Source organism: Triplophysa dalaica, chromosome 23, assembly GCF_015846415.1.
Source record: "Triplophysa dalaica isolate WHDGS20190420 chromosome 23, ASM1584641v1, whole genome shotgun sequence".
In the NCBI taxonomy this organism is placed as follows: Eukaryota; Metazoa; Chordata; class Actinopteri; order Cypriniformes; family Nemacheilidae; genus Triplophysa; species Triplophysa dalaica.
The window spans coordinates 7274983-7294190 of record NC_079564.1 but is presented as its reverse complement, the minus strand read 5'-3'; the positions used below and the strand labels follow the sequence as shown (position 1 = coordinate 7294190).

Here is a 19208-nt window from a genome sequence, read left to right as displayed (position 1 = left end):
AGACATTATGATGCATTTGTGTGGATGCTGATATTTTCATAGTCATCTTTCTTGTTATCATATCTTTTCTTGGTGTGGCTACATAGTCAGAGCTTGACTACCTCAGGACTGGTATGACAAGATGATTAATTGTTGGTTCAATATGATCTTCCTCCAATGAATGACCAGCTAGAATGTTTTTAAACATAAGCAGCTCCTAAAATGGGATTTCCCAGAAGGGTGTTCCAGCAATGTTTATCTATTAGTCCCTAAACTCCTTCATCTACAGTTTGTAGGATGTATTACATCTTTATCTGCATCACTGATCACCAGCACAAGATGATGATGGAATCTGAGCGGTTTCACCAGCACAGATGAGAAGCTTTTTGAAAGGAAAATCAGTGAAGCCAAAGCCACCTCATCTGTTTGAGGACTGACACGTATCTACAGCTACAAGGCGTCATTTTGGAATTGTCATAAACACGTTTTGAGCTACAGATTTCAATGACAGTATAAAAGTATCACTGTGCAGGATTTGTTTCGAGGAAGATATCCCTCCCAACGCAAATAAATAGATAAATACACAAACAAACTAACACCAATAGAAGAACTTAAGAATCGTGATTCAGAAAATAATAAGCCAAGGCAATTTTTCTTTTGTGGTATTAAATGACGGATGATTACATCACTGTAATGAGAAAACTGCTTGTGATACTCTTCAATCAAGTTTATGATGGTGATAATTGAAATTTGTTATCGAGATCAATTTTGTAACACTTAATGTAATGAAAATGATGGATTCGTCATGGGCACCGAAAAACAGAATGCTTTTATATTTCAAAAATAATTTTCTTTTCAAAAATGATAACGCTTGCATAACAACATTCAACAGTTGTCCTTCAGCTTCAGCAACGATATGTACGACACATATTTCTTTAAGTACACAGAATTCACTCTCTACTCATCAGCTAAAACAGCATGCTGGCATACTAGTGTACATCTTTGAAAATGATGAAAACTCGGATTGCCCTGTATATGAAATTGATAGCTGACCTTGACTTTCAAAATATGTTGTGTCAGCCAATTTCTCTTAATTGTACTGGGAACCTTCTGAATATATATTGCAATCTTGTAGTGGATATAAATCACCCAGTGATCCTAAAAAGCTTAGGATTGCTCTTCCTTGTATGACAAGATACTCTGGAAAGATAAAAATGTCGATTTTTATACTGAGCTTAGCAAATGTTCCAGCTATATTAAAGTTCAGCCCACATAAAATGTTCAACTGCGCAGTTGTTAAGATGCAAATCCCATCAGCTGCCAAGATCATATAAATTGCCTCTAAAAAGCAAACTAGGTTGTTTTTGCTCACAAAATAACTGGTGTTTAACCTGTTGTTGGATGGTTTCTAAAGAGTGTAAACTTACAGTAAGGGCACCCGTAGATCTCGAACCTGAGGCCGATCCGTCCCTCTTCAGTCCAGTCTAAGGGAATGATACGCAAGTAACGGGCCACAATTGTGTTTTGCAGGTCATGCCGAACCACGCTCTCCGTATTGGAGTTACCCATGAATGCCTGTAAGACAAATGCAACAAATGAATACATCTCACAAATGTCACTTTTATTGTTATGACAGCCTGATATATTCATACCTTATTCATAATTCCTCTATATGCAAAAGTGCATTATACATGATCGAGTTATATTAAAGCATAACACAGATTTTCTGAATATAGGTTAGATCTTGTCTTGTATCTGGTCTAGTGCATGTTCGAGTGATCTGATCAAACTCTTCACTGCCCTGTCTCAAAAGCAGCAGAGCGTAATATTCTGCCAAAAAAACTGAGTCCGGCTCTGTGGATCACGCTGACCCCACGCAGCTTCTTGTGTCACGCGGAGCAAGAAATTGATGCAGTCTCATTCAGCTGTGGAGAACTTGAGAGCATGTGGGTTTGGAGATAAGAAGCTCAGGACCACCGAGCTGAAATGATGCGGCTTACAGAACTCGTCTTCTCAAACACACCATTAGATGGACTTTATTGTATAACCGAGGATTTCTTGAGAGGAACACGCTGAACTTGTCAACACTGGACGCTGTGTATTGTGGAGGTAATGTTTGAAGTGCTGATTACTGTTCTCTGTAGTGGGTGACTGGGGAGTCCTCAATGCATTTTGATAGAGAAACTACGAGTTGTTTGAGGTTTCAGGGCCATTGCTGAAATTCAAGGGGTCTGGTCACAATGTAGCCCATCCCCCGGGCCCAATAAGGGGCTTTACTTAAGGGCAGTGATTCCAGCCCGGTGGGGCTTAAACAGTTTCTTATGGAATCTGTACTTGGAAAATATTGCTTTAGCTTTCTATAATACAAAGTGGAAAGCAAAATTAGATTTATGTGACTGATACTCATATTTAGATTAATAAAATAAATCTCACATCAAGTTAAATTGTAATGTAAAATCTCTGTTAAAAGGAACTAATTTCTTGATATCACAGATATGAGCTTTAGTATTAGGGTTCATAAAAGCAAAGAATGAGGAAAACAATCTCTGGGTTCCAGTTTGGCTACCTGCATACTACTAAAACTATGATATTTTTGTTTTGGGATACATTTTAGTTCGCGGCAGGAGAGTGTTCCAGTATATCGTAAAAAATCAGGTAAATATAATCCGGTAATATTCCGGCAGAACCTGGAATGACATATTTTTCATCTTTTTACACTTGCAAATTTACAGTAATATCGAAAATTTGACATTTTTCACCACGTTTAAAAATATGTGAAAATTCCCCAACATAAAATTGTATAAATTTTGAAAAAAAAAAAAGTTTTTTACTGTATACCCATACAAACTAAATTATGTTATATGAGTAATATAATCTTTCAGCATGTCAACTTCAAAGAAAACTCATTTCAACATATTACGATTAGGGACAAACTTATTCTAATTCAAAACTATTTTAGATTGCCAATTTGGAAGCAAGGATTGAGTCCTTATCAGAGGGCCCAAAACAACATTTCCTTTTGTCCCCAGCACTGCCCATGTATATAACTGGTTTATGCCCTCACAAAATTTGTTTGGCCTCGAAGACAAGATAATTAACATCTTAAATGTCAGCTGACCTCATTTTTTCTCCATTGTGTCGAGAAAAGCTGATTAATATGCACAAATCCGCACTTTGCGCCGACCACGCAGGCCAAAGGTTTCTGAATTTGCGAGCGGAATGACTCAATTGAGTCGCGGTTAATTCCGGCTCCGCACCCTTAACAGTCAGCAAGTGTGTAATTAGTTGGCCAAATTCGAAGTCACCATGAGAGCTGTGCTGTCTGGCATGTTGTTTAATCAAGCACCTTCACAATTTAAAGCACAAAGGCCTGACGGAGATAGAGGCTTTTTTTCATTAGCCGAAGAGTCTGGGTTTAGGCAGGAAGCCAGCTGTAACTATCATAAGCGCCACATTCACTGGTTTCCCATGGTATAATTAAAGTTGCTTTTACTTATTTTGTGACAAAGCTCAAGAGACTCCCCGGGTTTCTTCTCTCTTTAATGGCTTTAAACAGCCATTCTGGAAATTTCTAACTGTGAGAAAACGCTTTGGTGAAGAAGAACAACTTTTCCGTAGCAGATAAAAAAGCAGCCAGCCTACGAAACATACAGATAGGAATCATTATGGCAACAAATTTAGGAAGTTGTACAAGAACGCCATCGATGTGGTACTGCTTGACCTTGAAGCGGCCATCAAATACCCAAGAGCTCTAACTATTATACAAATAAACATGTTGTTTTTCAAAACTGGTTGAAAGCTGCTTGTCCACACTAGAACTTCTGAATTATGATGTTCTTCTCTTGAGCTGTAATTGTGTGTGGGTAGCAATACTTCAAACTTAACACTGGCAAATTGTTGGATGCATGTAGAAGGTTTGTATAAAAGTGTGGACAAATAAAGAGGACTATTCTGCATCAAATGCTTTCATCATTATCTCTTTACAAGCCATCTTCCGAGACAGTTTAAGATATTGCTGTGGTCTAAGAGAAGATACATGGACGGCTTCCAAATAAACCATTAAGCTCTTATAGGCATCATTATTGTTGTTTTATGTTGCCATCCTTTTATTCTTATGTAATAATCGGATCTGAAGACAGGGGGAACCTGGAAATATTTTGTGGTACCATTTCCTGTCCGAGCAATCCATTAAAGCATAGTACACGACCAAAGAAATCTGAGAAGGTCCTAAATCAAAATTAAAGTGAATCATGCAGCTGTCACACATTGTGATTCAATGCATTAATCTGTTGAGGCTCACATCACATTTTGATTTTCTAATTATTATGCAAATACAGGTGCAGAGTGTTGCGGCCTCTACTGACAAGTGAACTTTGGTCAAATTAAAAAAATAAAAATAAAACTATGACAAAATGTGTAAAGAATAAAATGCAGCATATTTGGCTTCAATAAAGCTGTTGCACAATTTTTGGTTTCGTAGAGACCGATACATTTATTTGTCAAAGATCCCAAACAACGCTGGGTTGGTTTCAACCTGTGGTTGGCTTAAACATGAAGAAACCCAACTCAACCTACCGTAGGGTCATTTTCTTTATTACACAGTCGCTCTGGAATACTTGATTCTGATTGGCCAATTGATGCATTCCAAGGTTTGATATTGGATATTGTTTGATAAGCGATATTTGTGGTTTTTAAATTGGTTTTCAGAAACGACTGCATTCTTATTATAACAAACCACATCCAGGGATGCCAGACACGATCCAACAGTGAAACTGGTTTACTTGGTATATAAGGTATTTAACAGACATCCATGGGAAACATACAATAACTAGGAGAACATGGGACAAAGCACAGCACTAGGAACACCGTACATAAGGAGAGTCAGGTGAAGTACAAACAGACATAATACATACAGACCTGACAAAGAATGACGGTACAAGTGAGAGTTATATGCCATGTGGGTGATTGGCTGCAGGTGAGACTGATTAGTGTAGATGAGTGAGTGCACAGAGTCCTGGGAAGTGTAGTGGTCAAGGCTGGTCTTGCGGGTGTTATAGTTATGTATTTTATTTTTGTTGCATTTTTGTGTAAAGCCCCTTGAGATGCTCCAATGAAAGGTGCTATAGAAAATAAAGTTTTCAGACAGCCAGTTGTTATCACAAGAATAAATAATGAGAGATTTATCCCAAAACAAAAATCTGAAACTTTGTGTCATTAAATGTTTATAAAGAACATCCAAATGTTTTAAATATATATGTTCTTTTTAACAGTACAGTAACTCGGCCAAGTTGTACTTTCAAGATCATGCGGTGAACAAACGTGCCTAAAAGCCTCCTTTCACTTGAGCGCATAAGAAACTAAGATGTTTCCCATAGTGAGTCCGACAAACTACACAATTACAGCTTTGCCTAAAAGTTTTATAGACATTTACGTAAATGTTTTTCTGTAGTCACAACCGCATTTTATGGCATGATCAACGGGAGATAGACCAATGTACCGCACTGCCAACAGAGTAAAAGCAAAACGCAATTCAGTATTTAAGAAACCATTATCCTCCAACTGAGAGCATTTGGCACCTTCGTACTTTTCGTGCCACTTGGGGCCCTCTTTGACGGATGAGGTGAAGACAGCTTCTCTCTCTGAGGCCGAGAGCAGAGCTGAATCAGTCAAAATGGCAGCCGTATGCATATGTGTGAAGGGCTGACAGGGGCAGCGAATTCAATGACACTCTGATTCTTCGTACTTAAGCGACAAGAAACCCATTCAGGGGTAGAGTTAAAGGACGTTTGAGGGAAGAGAAAACCTGACATGTGGAAATAAGCCTCACTCATTTCAACTGTGTAAGAAGGGTAAAGCCTGGCTAAAGAGTGAGCTAAGAGTGGACAATGTAGAACAGTGGTTCCCAACAGGGGGGCCGGGGCCCACAAAGGGGCCCCACCTGACTTCTAAGGGGACCTCAAGATTATTAAAATTTGACAAAATGAGCAAAATAAATTAATTTTTTTAAACTAAAATATATATATATTTCTTATAATTTAGCCACTTTCATAAAAAGTAATTATAATGAATATCTTTTTCTAGACAAGCTCTAAAATTCCATTCCATTCCATTTTCTACCGCTTATCCGAACTACCTCGGGTCACGGGGAGCCTGCGCCTATCTCAGGAGTCATCGGGCATCAAGGCAGGATACACCCTGGATGGAGAGCCAACCCATCGCAGGGCACACACACTCACTCATTCACTAACGCACTCACACCCTACGGACATTTTTTTCCAGAGATGCCAATCAACCTACCATGCATGTCTTTGGACCAGGGGAGGAAACCGGAGTACTCGGAGGAAACCCCAGAGGCACGGGGAGAACATGCAAACTCCACACAAACAAGTTGGAAGTGGGAATCGAACCCCCAACCCTGGAGGTGTGAGGCGAACGTGCTAACCACTAAGCCACCGTTTTGTGAGTGGGAGGGGGGGCCTTTGAATATTGTTTAAAACAATGGGGGGACTTGGATTCAAAAAGAGAACCGCTGATGTAGAAAATTGAAAATGAAATGGATTGATCAATGTAGTTCACTTAAGATGCAATATTGAAAAAAAAATGTCTTTAGTTGGTCATGCCTTTAAAAGTATAAATATTGATGTGAGCCCCTATTCAGAAATGTCTCATTTGGTCAGGTTAATTTGCATTTCAATGACAGACTTCATTTATTTTGACCTTTGTCAAATACCATAACTAAGAGCTAAATTTCTCATTTTCCTACCTGGTGCTCCTTGATTATAAATGCAGACCTTTTTGCCAAATTTCTGAATAAAAACAGTTGGTGGTTTACAAAGGTTGCAGGCATCCAAAACGCAAAGTATCAAAACTAAGAAACATACCTGCACATTTTAACAATAGTCACATATATCTTGAACCAGTCTAATCCAGTACGGAAAGTATTCTATTCTAATTCTATTGTTGTTTGAAAAACTTTTTTGTCCAAACAGGGCTGGTACTATGGATGCAAACAGTTTTGACTGGTTTTATTTCAGTTGGCCTGGCTCATGATTTATCACCACAATACCAAAGTAGTTCAACAGGGTTCGATCCAGACAGTCACAAGTGCTTACATTCACAAGACTGAGAGCAGTGGCCTGTTTAGCTGTACATATTCCACCCCAATTATCAAACCCAACGTGACTCTAGATCATTTTGAATACTGTTGATATTTTGGGAGGAGACAATAGTGAAGGGAGGATCGCACCGTTATTATTGGAAAGCCCTCTTGAAAGTCTTGAAATGCAAGAAAATGAATTGAGGGGAAATGGGCCTTATCTGAAATTGAACGAATTTGAACTAATAGGTAGCAAAAAATTCTTAAGAGTATTGAAGGCGCAAAAGTTGTGAAAAATAATATTTTTTTACAAATTGTAAAACGATAAACAAAAGCAAATACGCTTAAATTGCTAAAATTATCACTTTGTAGACAGGACTCAATATCCGAGACCAGGGGTTTTCAAACTGCGGTCAAAAGACCCAAAAACTGCGGCTCGCAAGGGTGAGACGGGGGGAAAAGTTTAGAAAATAACTGCAAAAAAGAGAAAAGGCCTTAATAAGGTGCATTAAATAATAATTTAAATAAATAAAAATGTAATAGCATATTTTAGTGAGAAGTTATTATATTTATACAAATTATACATTATATATAAAAGATAAAATGTATAATAAAAGTAACTTATTAGAAACTTATTTTAGATTTATATTATTACATTTTCAGGGTATATAAAAGACAGATTTAATCCTTTTAAATTTTAGGATCCCTCACATCGAGGGTCCATGGCATCTAACGATTGAAATCCCCTCAAAAATCTAAGTAAGATCAAAAAATAAAAGCCCAGCAGTCACAACGAGCTCTTTGTAATGGCCAAAATCTGAGTAAAACAACTAAAGGGCTTTTCGCTCCCTAGTAAGGGGTAAGGCTCGCTGTACAGCCTTTCTAAGTGCATGTTTCACCACATTAATTGATAAAGAGATTACAGCATTACACCACGTGGAGAGCTGTGGTTACTAAAGAGGCGTGAGAGCGGAAATGTACAAATTCTGTCCGCATTCATTCAGTATAAATGGCAGCTGTTTGAAGCTCATTCACCATTAACTGCAGGGGTTTAGAAAGGGTTTGAGTAATGTATAAGCCTCCAAAAGGACCCATTCAAAATTCAATTCTCAGACAGGTACTCAGGGATAAAAACTGAACAGGTTGCACTCAGAGTGGATGGCCAGGAAATGGCTAGAACAGATAAAGGTGAGACAGTCGGGCTATAATAGGTGTCACGTTATTTGGGGTTCACAGTGCATTACTGAGGTACAAAATAATATTATTAAATATAATGCATTTGGGGGGGCATGGTGGCTTAGTGGTTAGCACGTTCGCCTCACACCTCCAGGGTTGGGGGTTCAATTCCCGCTCCCGACTTGTGTGTGTGTGGAGTTTGCATGTTCTCCCCGTGCCTCGGGAGTTTCCTCCGGGTACTCCGGTTTCCTCCCCTGGTCCAAAGACATGCATGGTAGGTTGATTGGCATCTCTGGAAAAAATTGTCCGTAGGGTGTGAGTGCGTGAGTGAATGAGTGAGTGTGTGTGCCCTGCGATGGGTTGGCACTCCATCCAGGGTGTATCCTGCCTTGATGCCCGATGACTCCTGAGATAGGCGCAGGCTCCCCGTGACCCGAGGTAGTTTGGATAAGCAGTAGAAAATGGATGGATGGATGGATGGATAATGCATTTGTCCATAGTAGGGGTTGAATGAACTCAGGTTTTTTGAGACTATTATGTGATTAAAGTTGCGTCGACGACGACTAGCCGATGGCGTCATAAATAAATAAAATAAGAGCTAGAGAATGTTTTGCAACAAGATTTGATGGGTGTGGGCAGTAAGACATTTGTGTGGGCTGTGGGAGAATGGTGCAACTCCCGCAAAATAGCCTCAAAGTTAAATATATACATTAGTATCCAAATACAATTAAACTGTTGTTCATCTATTGCTCAAGAGCAACATCAACTTAACTAAAATACAACTATTTTGAGCGCGAGGTCGGTGGTAGCAGGGCTATGCAGGAATAGAGCAGCAGGTGGATCTCTACAGGAGCCTAACGTTACATCAGGTCTGAAGCGTGTGTACAATTAAACGTCCCTGACATTTACAACAAGTCAACTGAAAGTGTCGTTTGCACTAATATATGAAACCACAGAAAAATGCGCAAGTTCTTTTGTGACGGCATATGACTTTAGAACAACGTCATGTATTAGCCTAATGCATCAAACACTTTATCATAGCGGCCTCTCAAACACAGCACCTCAGTGACATAGCAGCCAAATTAGATTTTTTATTAATTTATTCAGTTTCCTTCATAGTTTATTAAATGGGGAACAAGTACGAAAATACATTATTAAAAGATATGCGTGTTGATGCACAGTGCACTGAAATCTATGTATTATTAGGCTTTAATGTTACCTGCGAGCTTTTGGAGTGTCAGAAAAAATCGAAAACAGGACAAATTATGAATGATAACATATATTATTGCTGGGAGTGTGACAGAATCTGGCTTAAGCTGGTGGAAATGACATCCGTCCTGCGCACAGCTCTCTCGTTGAAACAGTGAGCCTCTTCTTAAAGGTACAGTGTCAAAATCCTGCGACCAGTCGACATCATGTTTTAAACATCGTGTTAAATTATTAATGTCAACTAGTTCGTGCAACCCCTAGGTCATGGCAGCATTAACTCTTTCACCGCATTTGACGAGTTATCTCATCATTTAAAAGTGGAATCCGGGCGGAATCTTAGACAAAACACGTTAATTATCTCAGCTGTTTAATCAAAGTGATTCATTTTTGAAGAAACCTACCCACATCTACGGAGTGATAAAAAACAAACAAATGAAGATAGAAGAATACTGTTTCTTTTGTTTGAAAGCTGAGTCTCTGTCCTTTCATTTGACATATTGTTTGTCCATATATTCTTTACAGAAAATTTACTGTGAGCCATTAAATTTGGGTGAAAATGTTCAAAAACGCTGGAGTAGGCTGGCGGCGAATGAGTTAATAGTGCATAAGAGCATTTCACTTCATGATTCCTAATATGAAACTGCTTGGCAAAACAAAACAAAAGCCGAGATATACATTATACATGTTTTACTGGCTTTTGGTCAATTCTAAAATTATATCTATCTTAAAATAAGCAGAAGGGTGACTCAATGTAAGTCTGTTGTACATTGCTATAATTTCATAATTAAAACACCCACACTCCAATCTAAACCTGCAAGCTGTTTTTGAAGCAGACATTATTTTTTATTGTTGCTCAGCTCTTAGCATACAAATTACAGACAGCAGTTTATATAACGGTTCATAGAGACCAGGATCTTGAGCCATAAAAGCATCTCACATGAATCATGTCAGCATTCCAAATCTTTTGAAGCCATGCTATTATTATGTTCAATACACAATACACTGGCAATGTACTTATAACTGACAATATATTGCTTATTTTCTGTTAGTCATCAGCTGTAAATTTAAATACACGAAAGATGGCAAAAACACTTTTCATTTGTTTATATATATCCTAACCGTCAGACTGAAAGTTGGCATCTCCAAAACCCCCACTTTGAAGAAAACTGTAAAAAAAGCCCTTTCGAAAAAAATTTGTTGCCTCAATATTTGCAAACCTCACAGTCAAAAAAGGTCACCAATAGTTATGATTTATGAAAAAAGATCTGACAGTAAAGATATTTGAGTGGCATAAAGTGAATGCATTTAACATTTTGTGCAAATTTCTTTGTAAATATCTTCAAAGAATCCAAGCAAAAGTAATTCAATCTAAAACGATTTCACTTTTTAGTTGTCTTTAAATCAAAATTACTGTATTCTTGCATTTATTGCAAATATTATGGAGATGATTCTTAAGCCCAGTGGCGGCTGGTGCAAAACAATTTAGGGGGGGCAAAAGGACCAATAACATAAAAATGACACCATCAATAATGTAGGACTAAATTTAATTGTTAAATAGTGACAGGTGATATAACCATTTATCATAACCTCTTAGCGTATTATGAAACATTCAACCATCAAAGCATGTACTTGTAGCATTACTAAGAGAATTTTAATTTATTGTAATAAACTGCCAGCCCACATGAAAAAATACTGTGGTAGCTTATATCTTATTACTTATTAAAGTAAATTGTACTATTCTTAGATGCTATCGTGTTGATGTAAAGTGTTTTTGAACTATACCATAGCTAGAGAAGAGTAGAAGGAAGAGTGTAGTTACTATAATGTGTAATATGTCATGGTCGCAACCACTCGAGTATTTATAGTAGTCACATTTATTAGGGGGAATACGGTATATTAAAGCAAATGTCCTGGGTGAAGCTGTATTTGCTCAGGATTCATGACAGGTGAATGGTGGTGTGCACTCTAAACGGTGTTGCCATAGGAGCCTATGTCTCTGTTTTGAAGGATTGTACATTTGCAAATGACGTGTTTGGAAGTGAGACCATTCAAACAACCCTACTTAAGTCTGTGGTATGACCATTATCTATGGACTTGTAATAAATTATGTTTAAGGAGTTTGGGGCTGAAAGATCTTTAATGTATTAAGAATACTTGTAATGCCTATTTAAGAAATACATTACAGTTTCATTTAGTTTCATTGAGTGCACTTTTACATAATAAAAGTTACTTGCACGACACGCAGTATTCAATGTGGACATCATCATTGTACAAGTATAATTACAATGGTTTAATCCATTAGCACATCGCGTCACTCTCATGACACGTCCAGTATACAGAAAGTGCACAGTTTCCTCCATTACTTTAATTTTGCTGTGAATATCCAAATCGCCTTGAAAAAAAGCTCTTTGTATGGAAGTCAATTGGAGGACTTGGGGCGAATCTCGGCGATAGTGAAATCGCCCTAAAAAGGGGCGGTATCTACAGAGTGCGAGTTAATGCTCTTTGGGCTGTAATTCTAGGGAGAACACACAGTTCAGAATGCTTGAATGTGACAGAAAAATCTCTTGTTTTCGCACTTTTGTGGTGCGTCGCCCAATGGCCCTAATGGACGAGCCGCCCCAGCTTGAGACACTGATTGACAGACTGGGGGATAATTGGTGTGGAGGTGCTTGGATAACAAATCTGAGCACCTGTATTTCAACCCATCATCTCCATGGAAACGTATAAAATGATTTACACTGCTGCCACTATCAAACAACTGAATATATTGGCCATAAAAAAACTAATTTCTACGAATGGCAGCATCCTGAATAGTTGCACGACAGGTGTTCTGGAAGATTGTTTCCAGCAGTTATTTACTTATTGACACAATTATATATCGTAATTTATTTCATTTATGCATTTTGGCAGACGCCTTTATCCAAAGCGACTTTCATTGCATTGTATTATACATGAGTTTCTGAATATGTGCAATCTCCTGGGATCGAAGCCATGACCTTGGCATTGCTAGTGCCATGCTCTAACCACTGAGCGACAGGAAAGCAATATAGTATAAGTACATAGTATACAAGTACAAGTATGTAGTATTTTCCAGTCTTGTTTCACATATTTTATACTTAACCAAGCAAAAAATTGTAATTGTTGGGAAAAGTATTATGCATAATCCCATTCATATATATTCATGCATAACCTCAAATATATTTCTAGTTCAAGATGCACTCTCACCGATGATAAGAAAAGAACATAACATGATATTAAAGGTTAAGGATACAAAGTCACCGAAATTTATTGCGGTTTGTCATTTGCTGATAAATGGCATGCAACTTTTAAGCCATAAGCCAAAGTTATTTAGCGAGCTAGTACACACTCCTATCTCTACCTAGCACTGTCAAATCCCCAGGCTGAATTGACATTTAACCTTGCAGGAAAGAAGAAATAATTTAAAACTAACAGAATAAGGAGATTGGCTTGTTGAGCGAGGTGACACTTTGATTAAAAGTGGCAAAAAAATTGGAAACATCTAAAAATGATTTAAACAAGCAAGCAGAAGAAAATGCTACACATGACGGGTAAGAACACAACAACATGGAATTATTCATCACTGACACAAAAGAGCTTAATTAACATTCAGACGTATAACCCCGTCAAAGAAAATAAATTAAAGACAGGGCCCAAAATGTGATGAAAATTATTCAGGAGTGAAAATGATCCGGTCCGAAACTGCACTGCATATAAATGAATTGGACTTTGGGTGTTTTGAAAGACTGTTTTGATTGCATCTTTAATATCGAGGCTGTGATTGGTAGAGCGGCTATCCTCGAGTGGTGAATTTTTTCAAGAGGCCGTATGCAATCAGATTATTTCAGATGAAATATAAAAACATGTGCCCCTCAATCAAGCTCATCTATGAAATTCTGGTATGGATTTGCTTTACGTTATGTTAAAACAGCTCACTGATCCCACGCTGTATGGCGGACATCACCACAGCAACAGAAACGATACGTTATACATTAAAGTATCGATCCACCCTGCATGAAATAGTAATGCACAGTGACCTATAAGTGTTTCAGGATTGTCCTGAATCCAAGGGCACTTCCATTCACACAGCTTGTGTTCAACACGAGCAGAATATCAGGAGATTTGCTCAGAATTTAATAAACCGTGGAAGGTTTCGGTGTCAATGTAGGTACAATATTTCGATTGAGATACAATGGAAAGTTTTCTGAGGCTTGGGCAGGGAGGTGAGAATGAAGCAATAAAAGTTGCTGTAAAGACATATAGAAAGTGTTTGGATCCCTGGTAGGTTGGGTAATAATTCCACTCCCCTCTATCTTGGGTAGTGGGCCCAGCGGTACATCAGCTGTTAATCCTGGAATCAGTGTGTGGAACTGTCTTTCTCTGAATCTAAGTGCTTCCTTGATTGCTTACTGTTGATTAAAGCACCCAGGAAGAAATCAAGGCATCCTCTTGACTCATTGATCTTCAGCCGTCCTTGGTGAGCTCAGCATGTGAAAGAGGTGTGTGTTAATGCCCTGCTACAACAACTAACATGTCTTACAAATGTCTCAATTACCAAAAGCACAAAGCATGTCTAGAATCTTGATTTGGTTTATTAATCGTGGTTGTTCGACATTTAACGGTGTCATTTATAACTTATATCAGAGTATAATTAACCACTTTTGATTATTATGGTGTACTTTAATATTAACATATTCAATAATAATATTATAATTATGTAATTAATTTGCTTATTTTATCATTTATATCATATTAAAAAATCATAATACAAACTGTGATTTTGTCTTAATCTAGCTAGTTTTTATAGGAAAAAGTGGGATTCTTGTCTGTTGTTTCGCTTACTATGAAATTTTCGTAATAACTACAGAGTACAATTTGTCTCAAATCATCCTTGTTTACTTTTATACAAAGAAAGCAGATTTCTCTCTTTTAGTAATTATGGTGCACTTTAATATAATTATATAAAAAAATCCTTTACAATATTTTTGCTTTTGTTTAATGTTATTAATTAAATTTAGAAAATTTTATTAATAATTCAAATTAAAATTGTGTCTAGTTTTTGTAGGAAAAATGGGATTCTTCTCTTTTTTGTTTTGTTTACTAATTTTATTTAATAATTACTACGAACTAAAATTTGTCTCAAACCAGATTTATTTGTTTACTTAAAAACCGATCTTTCACTTTTGATGATTAAGATGCACTTTCGTATAACTTTAAAAATTTTCTATGTATATATATATATATATATGTATAATTAGATTTTTTTATTTGATTATTTCTATAATATATATATATTTTTTAAACTTAAAAAAGTATTTTCTTTTAAGTATTAAGTTTACTTAAGTAACTTAAGTATTTTCTCAAACTAATTAGTTTTTATCTGAAACAATGGGATTCTTGCCTCTTTCTTTGGTTTCGTTTACTATAAATTGTTTTTAATAACTAAAAAACTGATATGTGATTCGGTCTAAAAACTGATATGCATCTCAAACCAGCCCCTACAGAATCTGAATTTGAAACCATGTTCTGCCATTTTAAATCTGCATCCTATATTTTTTATTTTGTTTAACTTTTACACTTATTTGACACTAATACCAAACACTAAACACTAATAACAAACGTTATTTGAAATAAGAGTTTTAAAACAGATTTTAAAAAACAAGCAACCTTCTATACAACCTCAAAAGTGCCTTGTAAACAATCCTACACCAAACAACTGAATATGGTACTCACCCAGATGTTACCATCTTGATGATACGGTTTCCAGTTCCTGCCTGTGTCACTGTACAGAAGTCGGTAGCGGGTCGTCCAATCAGAGCTGCTATATCGACCCTGTGTGGCAACGGCTGTGACCTGTTTCCTGCTTCCCAGGTCGACCTGCAGCCACTGATAATGATCGCTGTCCAGCGGAGACCAACCCCCAGCGCCTGAAGAAAATGCACAATACTCGATTGCTTGTCGTATTGATCTGAAATCTGTTTGCACATGTTCCACACAGGAGCCAGAGAAAAACAGAACAGGAACAAGTCAAGTTGGTGTTTTGTAAATATTATGTGGGCTCTCGTAACCGTGTTCTTAAGGGTACGACTGGAGTGGGCCTTGAACTACAGGATAAACTACAACAGCCTTGTAATTTACCAAAGCCAGCTTTTATGGATTTGACTGCTGGAATGCACTATGCGTGTTTTACAAAAGAATCTGTATTTTTCAATCTTCTTTTAGAAGCTTTAAAGGTCCAATGTGTAATTTTTTGGAGGATCTATTGACTGAAATGCAATATAATATACTGTACATAACTATGTCTTCAGATGTGTGTAAAGACCTTTCATAATGAAGCATTACGTTTTTATTACCTTGGAATGACCTTTTTCTATCTATACACACAGCGGGTCCCCTTACATGGAATTGGCCTTGTTGTTTCTACAGTAGTCCCAAACAGACAAACTGCTCTTCAGAGTGCATTTCATAAAAACATTATCTCCTTCAGGGAAGAAGCAAAAACATGACATCTTTGTCCTGTGTCAGCCGCTGTTGTGCTTTGAAAGGGAGGGGTGGACTGAGCCATTGGTTCCAATTCGCAATCTCACCACTAGATGCTGCTAAATCTCATACACTAGACCTTTGAAGAACAGACTGTTGTAGAGATGTTTTATATGACTTTAGCCGGAGGCTTTGGGACATTTGTATCATGGACGTTTAAAAGAATAATACATGCTGCAAAATCAGTGTTCAACGTACATAAAAAAGATATTCAATTAAAGACTTTAATGACAAGCATTATTAAAATGGAACAATAATATAGTGATGATAATAAAAGGCATGAAAATATACATTTTTGATTTCGATTTACAGTATAAAGCTTTATAGAGCTTATTTTAGCCAGACAGATTGTTCATTTGTAATTGTTTTTTTGTAAATCGTAAGGTTCTACAATTGCACATATTGACACAAACAACCGAAAGTGGGCGGAGCTAAACTGAAGCTGCAACTGCAAAGCCTTCATTTAACAGACATTAACACTCCATCTAACTCTGTAAACACACTGAAACCAGGCACAGGGAGAGTCTGAGAGACATAAGCAGGGGGCAGTAGATTAGGTTGTCCAGGGATCACCACACGAAGGAAGCTTAAGAGAGTGTGAGGGAGTCAAGGGACATCCACTTCACTGCCGCCTGCAAGCTGCCACCAAGGCAGATGTTCAGAGGAGATAAAGAGAGCACAGAAAAGGGCACTGGAAGGACACCAGCCACTGAGACAGGCGAAAATAAAACAACAAAGCACATTGAGTTTTAGAGCCTGGCCCAGACCAAAAATAAATAAATATATAAGAAACAATCCCAGATGACAGAGATAAAACAAAGAGATGAAACATAAAATGCATTTTTTTGGTACAAACATTACCTGGTGGGCTATCTGTGCACCCAAGATGTATGACTTCCAAAAGGAAGTTGTGATGATGATAACACACTATAGCCATGATAGATGGCATGGCATCATTTTTGAAGAGTTTGCCCTCTGCTTATATTCGCCACAAATAGGTTCTCATACCATTGACAATTTGTGATTTCTTATGTTTATTTCTGTGTTTGGCTGTGGGGCTGTGGTCAAATATTCATCTTATCACTCAAAGACCTTAAAGTGTTTTTAATAAGCCATATTTAGATAAATATGTATATAGATGAAGGAAATAATAACATTTGCGGAGTAATAGCATTGTTTGGCTTCTAATCCAGGAGGAATGAAATATAGACAGCTGCAGGCATAAAGCAACCCAGACTATATTGATGGAACCATACTGCATATGAATCAAAGAGTAATATGTTTGACCTCTTGATTAAAATGCTGTTATTACAGTTTTGTCACTGTGTTCCTTGAAGTTTGGTTAAACATTTTCTGGCGGGGGAGAAACATACATTATCTAACCTCACCCGTCAAGCTGAGATAACACATTCATCTAAATTTGATTTCATCTACATGCCATAACAGAGCAGAAAAGATGTTAACGCATGAGCTCAAATCTTACAGATTCAATACGAGACTCTCAGGAGAAGACAGCTCAACTTTAAATGCGTCGACAAGTAAAGCTGAAAATGCACCAGGCCTTTGGCAGCAAAGTCAAAGGTCCAGTTGTGCAAGAATATACCTGATCTGACCCTAACCCGAACACTAGTCTTGTGAAAAGGAGCTGAAAATAAAACAATATCTATGTGTTCCACACAAAAAGATATACAGTACATGGTTTTGCACCAGCGTGCTAGAGAGAATCATTACAGAAACGTCTATTTTGGGTGGGTAATTCCTCTTAAAATTACATTTCGCTTCAACCTAACATAGTTAGGGTGATTTAACTTTATTAAATTGATAAAGCAGCAAATTTAGCTGTGTTTTAAAACATCACCTTAAAAAACAACATTACATTGCAGTATATACTGTAGGTCTATGCAGTAAATACATAAGATTTGGCAAACTAGCGTCGCCTTGAAAGTAGAGCGTGGAATAAAACAATGGACATGGATGACTGCTCACACGTCTTAAATTAGTCTCTCAAACTCATGAATGAAAACCTTATTTTTCAGCTAAGGTTGGGATACATGACTCCACACTGGCATCTGAACCTTCCCTCCGTCATTCACCTCAGTTCCTCACAATCCTTCTCCTCATTAGCTTCCGACAGGACATTTTGTTTTCCCCGCAAACCAGCCAGGACAAACTCTTGTCCTCTTCCATCTCCAGCTGTGAGGGGCAAACAGGTTTCTGCAGAATGATGATTTGACCTTTCCGTCTGAATCATCTCACATATGAACAGCTGCTAAATAGATGTCCCTCTGGCCGAATAAGAGAGTGCGGCGGCAAGGTGGCTTTGCATCGATGTACTGGGCTGGTGATGTGATATTACTAAAATTGATATCCGCATACTGAATTTTGTAATGTATAGCTACTGTAACAATGAAAATTGTGAAAAGCGCTATATAAATAAAAGTCGAGTTCTGCTTATTGTACAGTATTTAGAGTTAAATGTTTGTTGATCTAATGCTACAGTCCATTCTGTATTGGTCTTGAATGGTCTCGTTTTATTGCAATTCCCTGAAATATACACCACCGTACAAACATTCATTCCTGTTGACAGAAATGACTATTGTGATAATCTATGCATCACATGCTTGACTGATTAACACATTAATGACAAATTCAAGACGTGGTGCAAACACTGTGCAAGATGTCTATATAGACAGTTTATATGCCTATTATCTTCACCTTAGAGGAAATATTTATATAAATGCATGGATTTATTATTGGAAGTGTAGCGTGTGATGAGGGAGTACATCTCATTACACTAAGAGGTGAAGATCAGGCAACATTAGCCCGGATGAGGGACTGTCAACATCATTCTGACTGACACCTCTGATCGCCACATTAAAGCATTGCGTTGCATCTGGGACACATGATGATTCGGTCTCAACAGCTTTACATCAGATTGTCTGTCATTCATCTGCTGTTTTTATTCCATCTTTCTGCTTTGTAACTCAATTCCAGAATTACACTCCTAATACATTTCTGTATTAGACTGAAGAAATGTATTTATTAAATTAATATCCAAAAATGGATTAAATCTGTATTAAGTTTAACTCTGTTACTGTAAATATACGAGCATCCATTAAACCAGTGGATATCACTGCTACCTGTCAACCAAAGTGGATAAATACAAACCCTGCTTTGTATTGATTTC

At 37.4% G+C, this 19208-nt stretch overlaps 1 protein-coding gene across 1 annotated transcript in view; it reads right to left on the bottom strand.

Moving 5' to 3' along the window:
• LOC130413555 (contactin-associated protein-like 2) overlaps window positions 1-19208 on the bottom strand; it is a 252047-nt gene that overhangs the window by 127152 nt on the left and 105687 nt on the right. Inside the window, exons 3-4 of the mRNA XM_056738847.1 lie at window positions 15215-15408; window positions 1407-1554 (exon numbers count right to left, since the gene is read on the bottom strand). Of these exons, the coding sequence (XP_056594825.1) occupies window positions 1407-1554; window positions 15215-15408 (342 nt within the window). The remainder of the gene's footprint in view (window positions 1-1406; window positions 1555-15214; window positions 15409-19208) is intronic.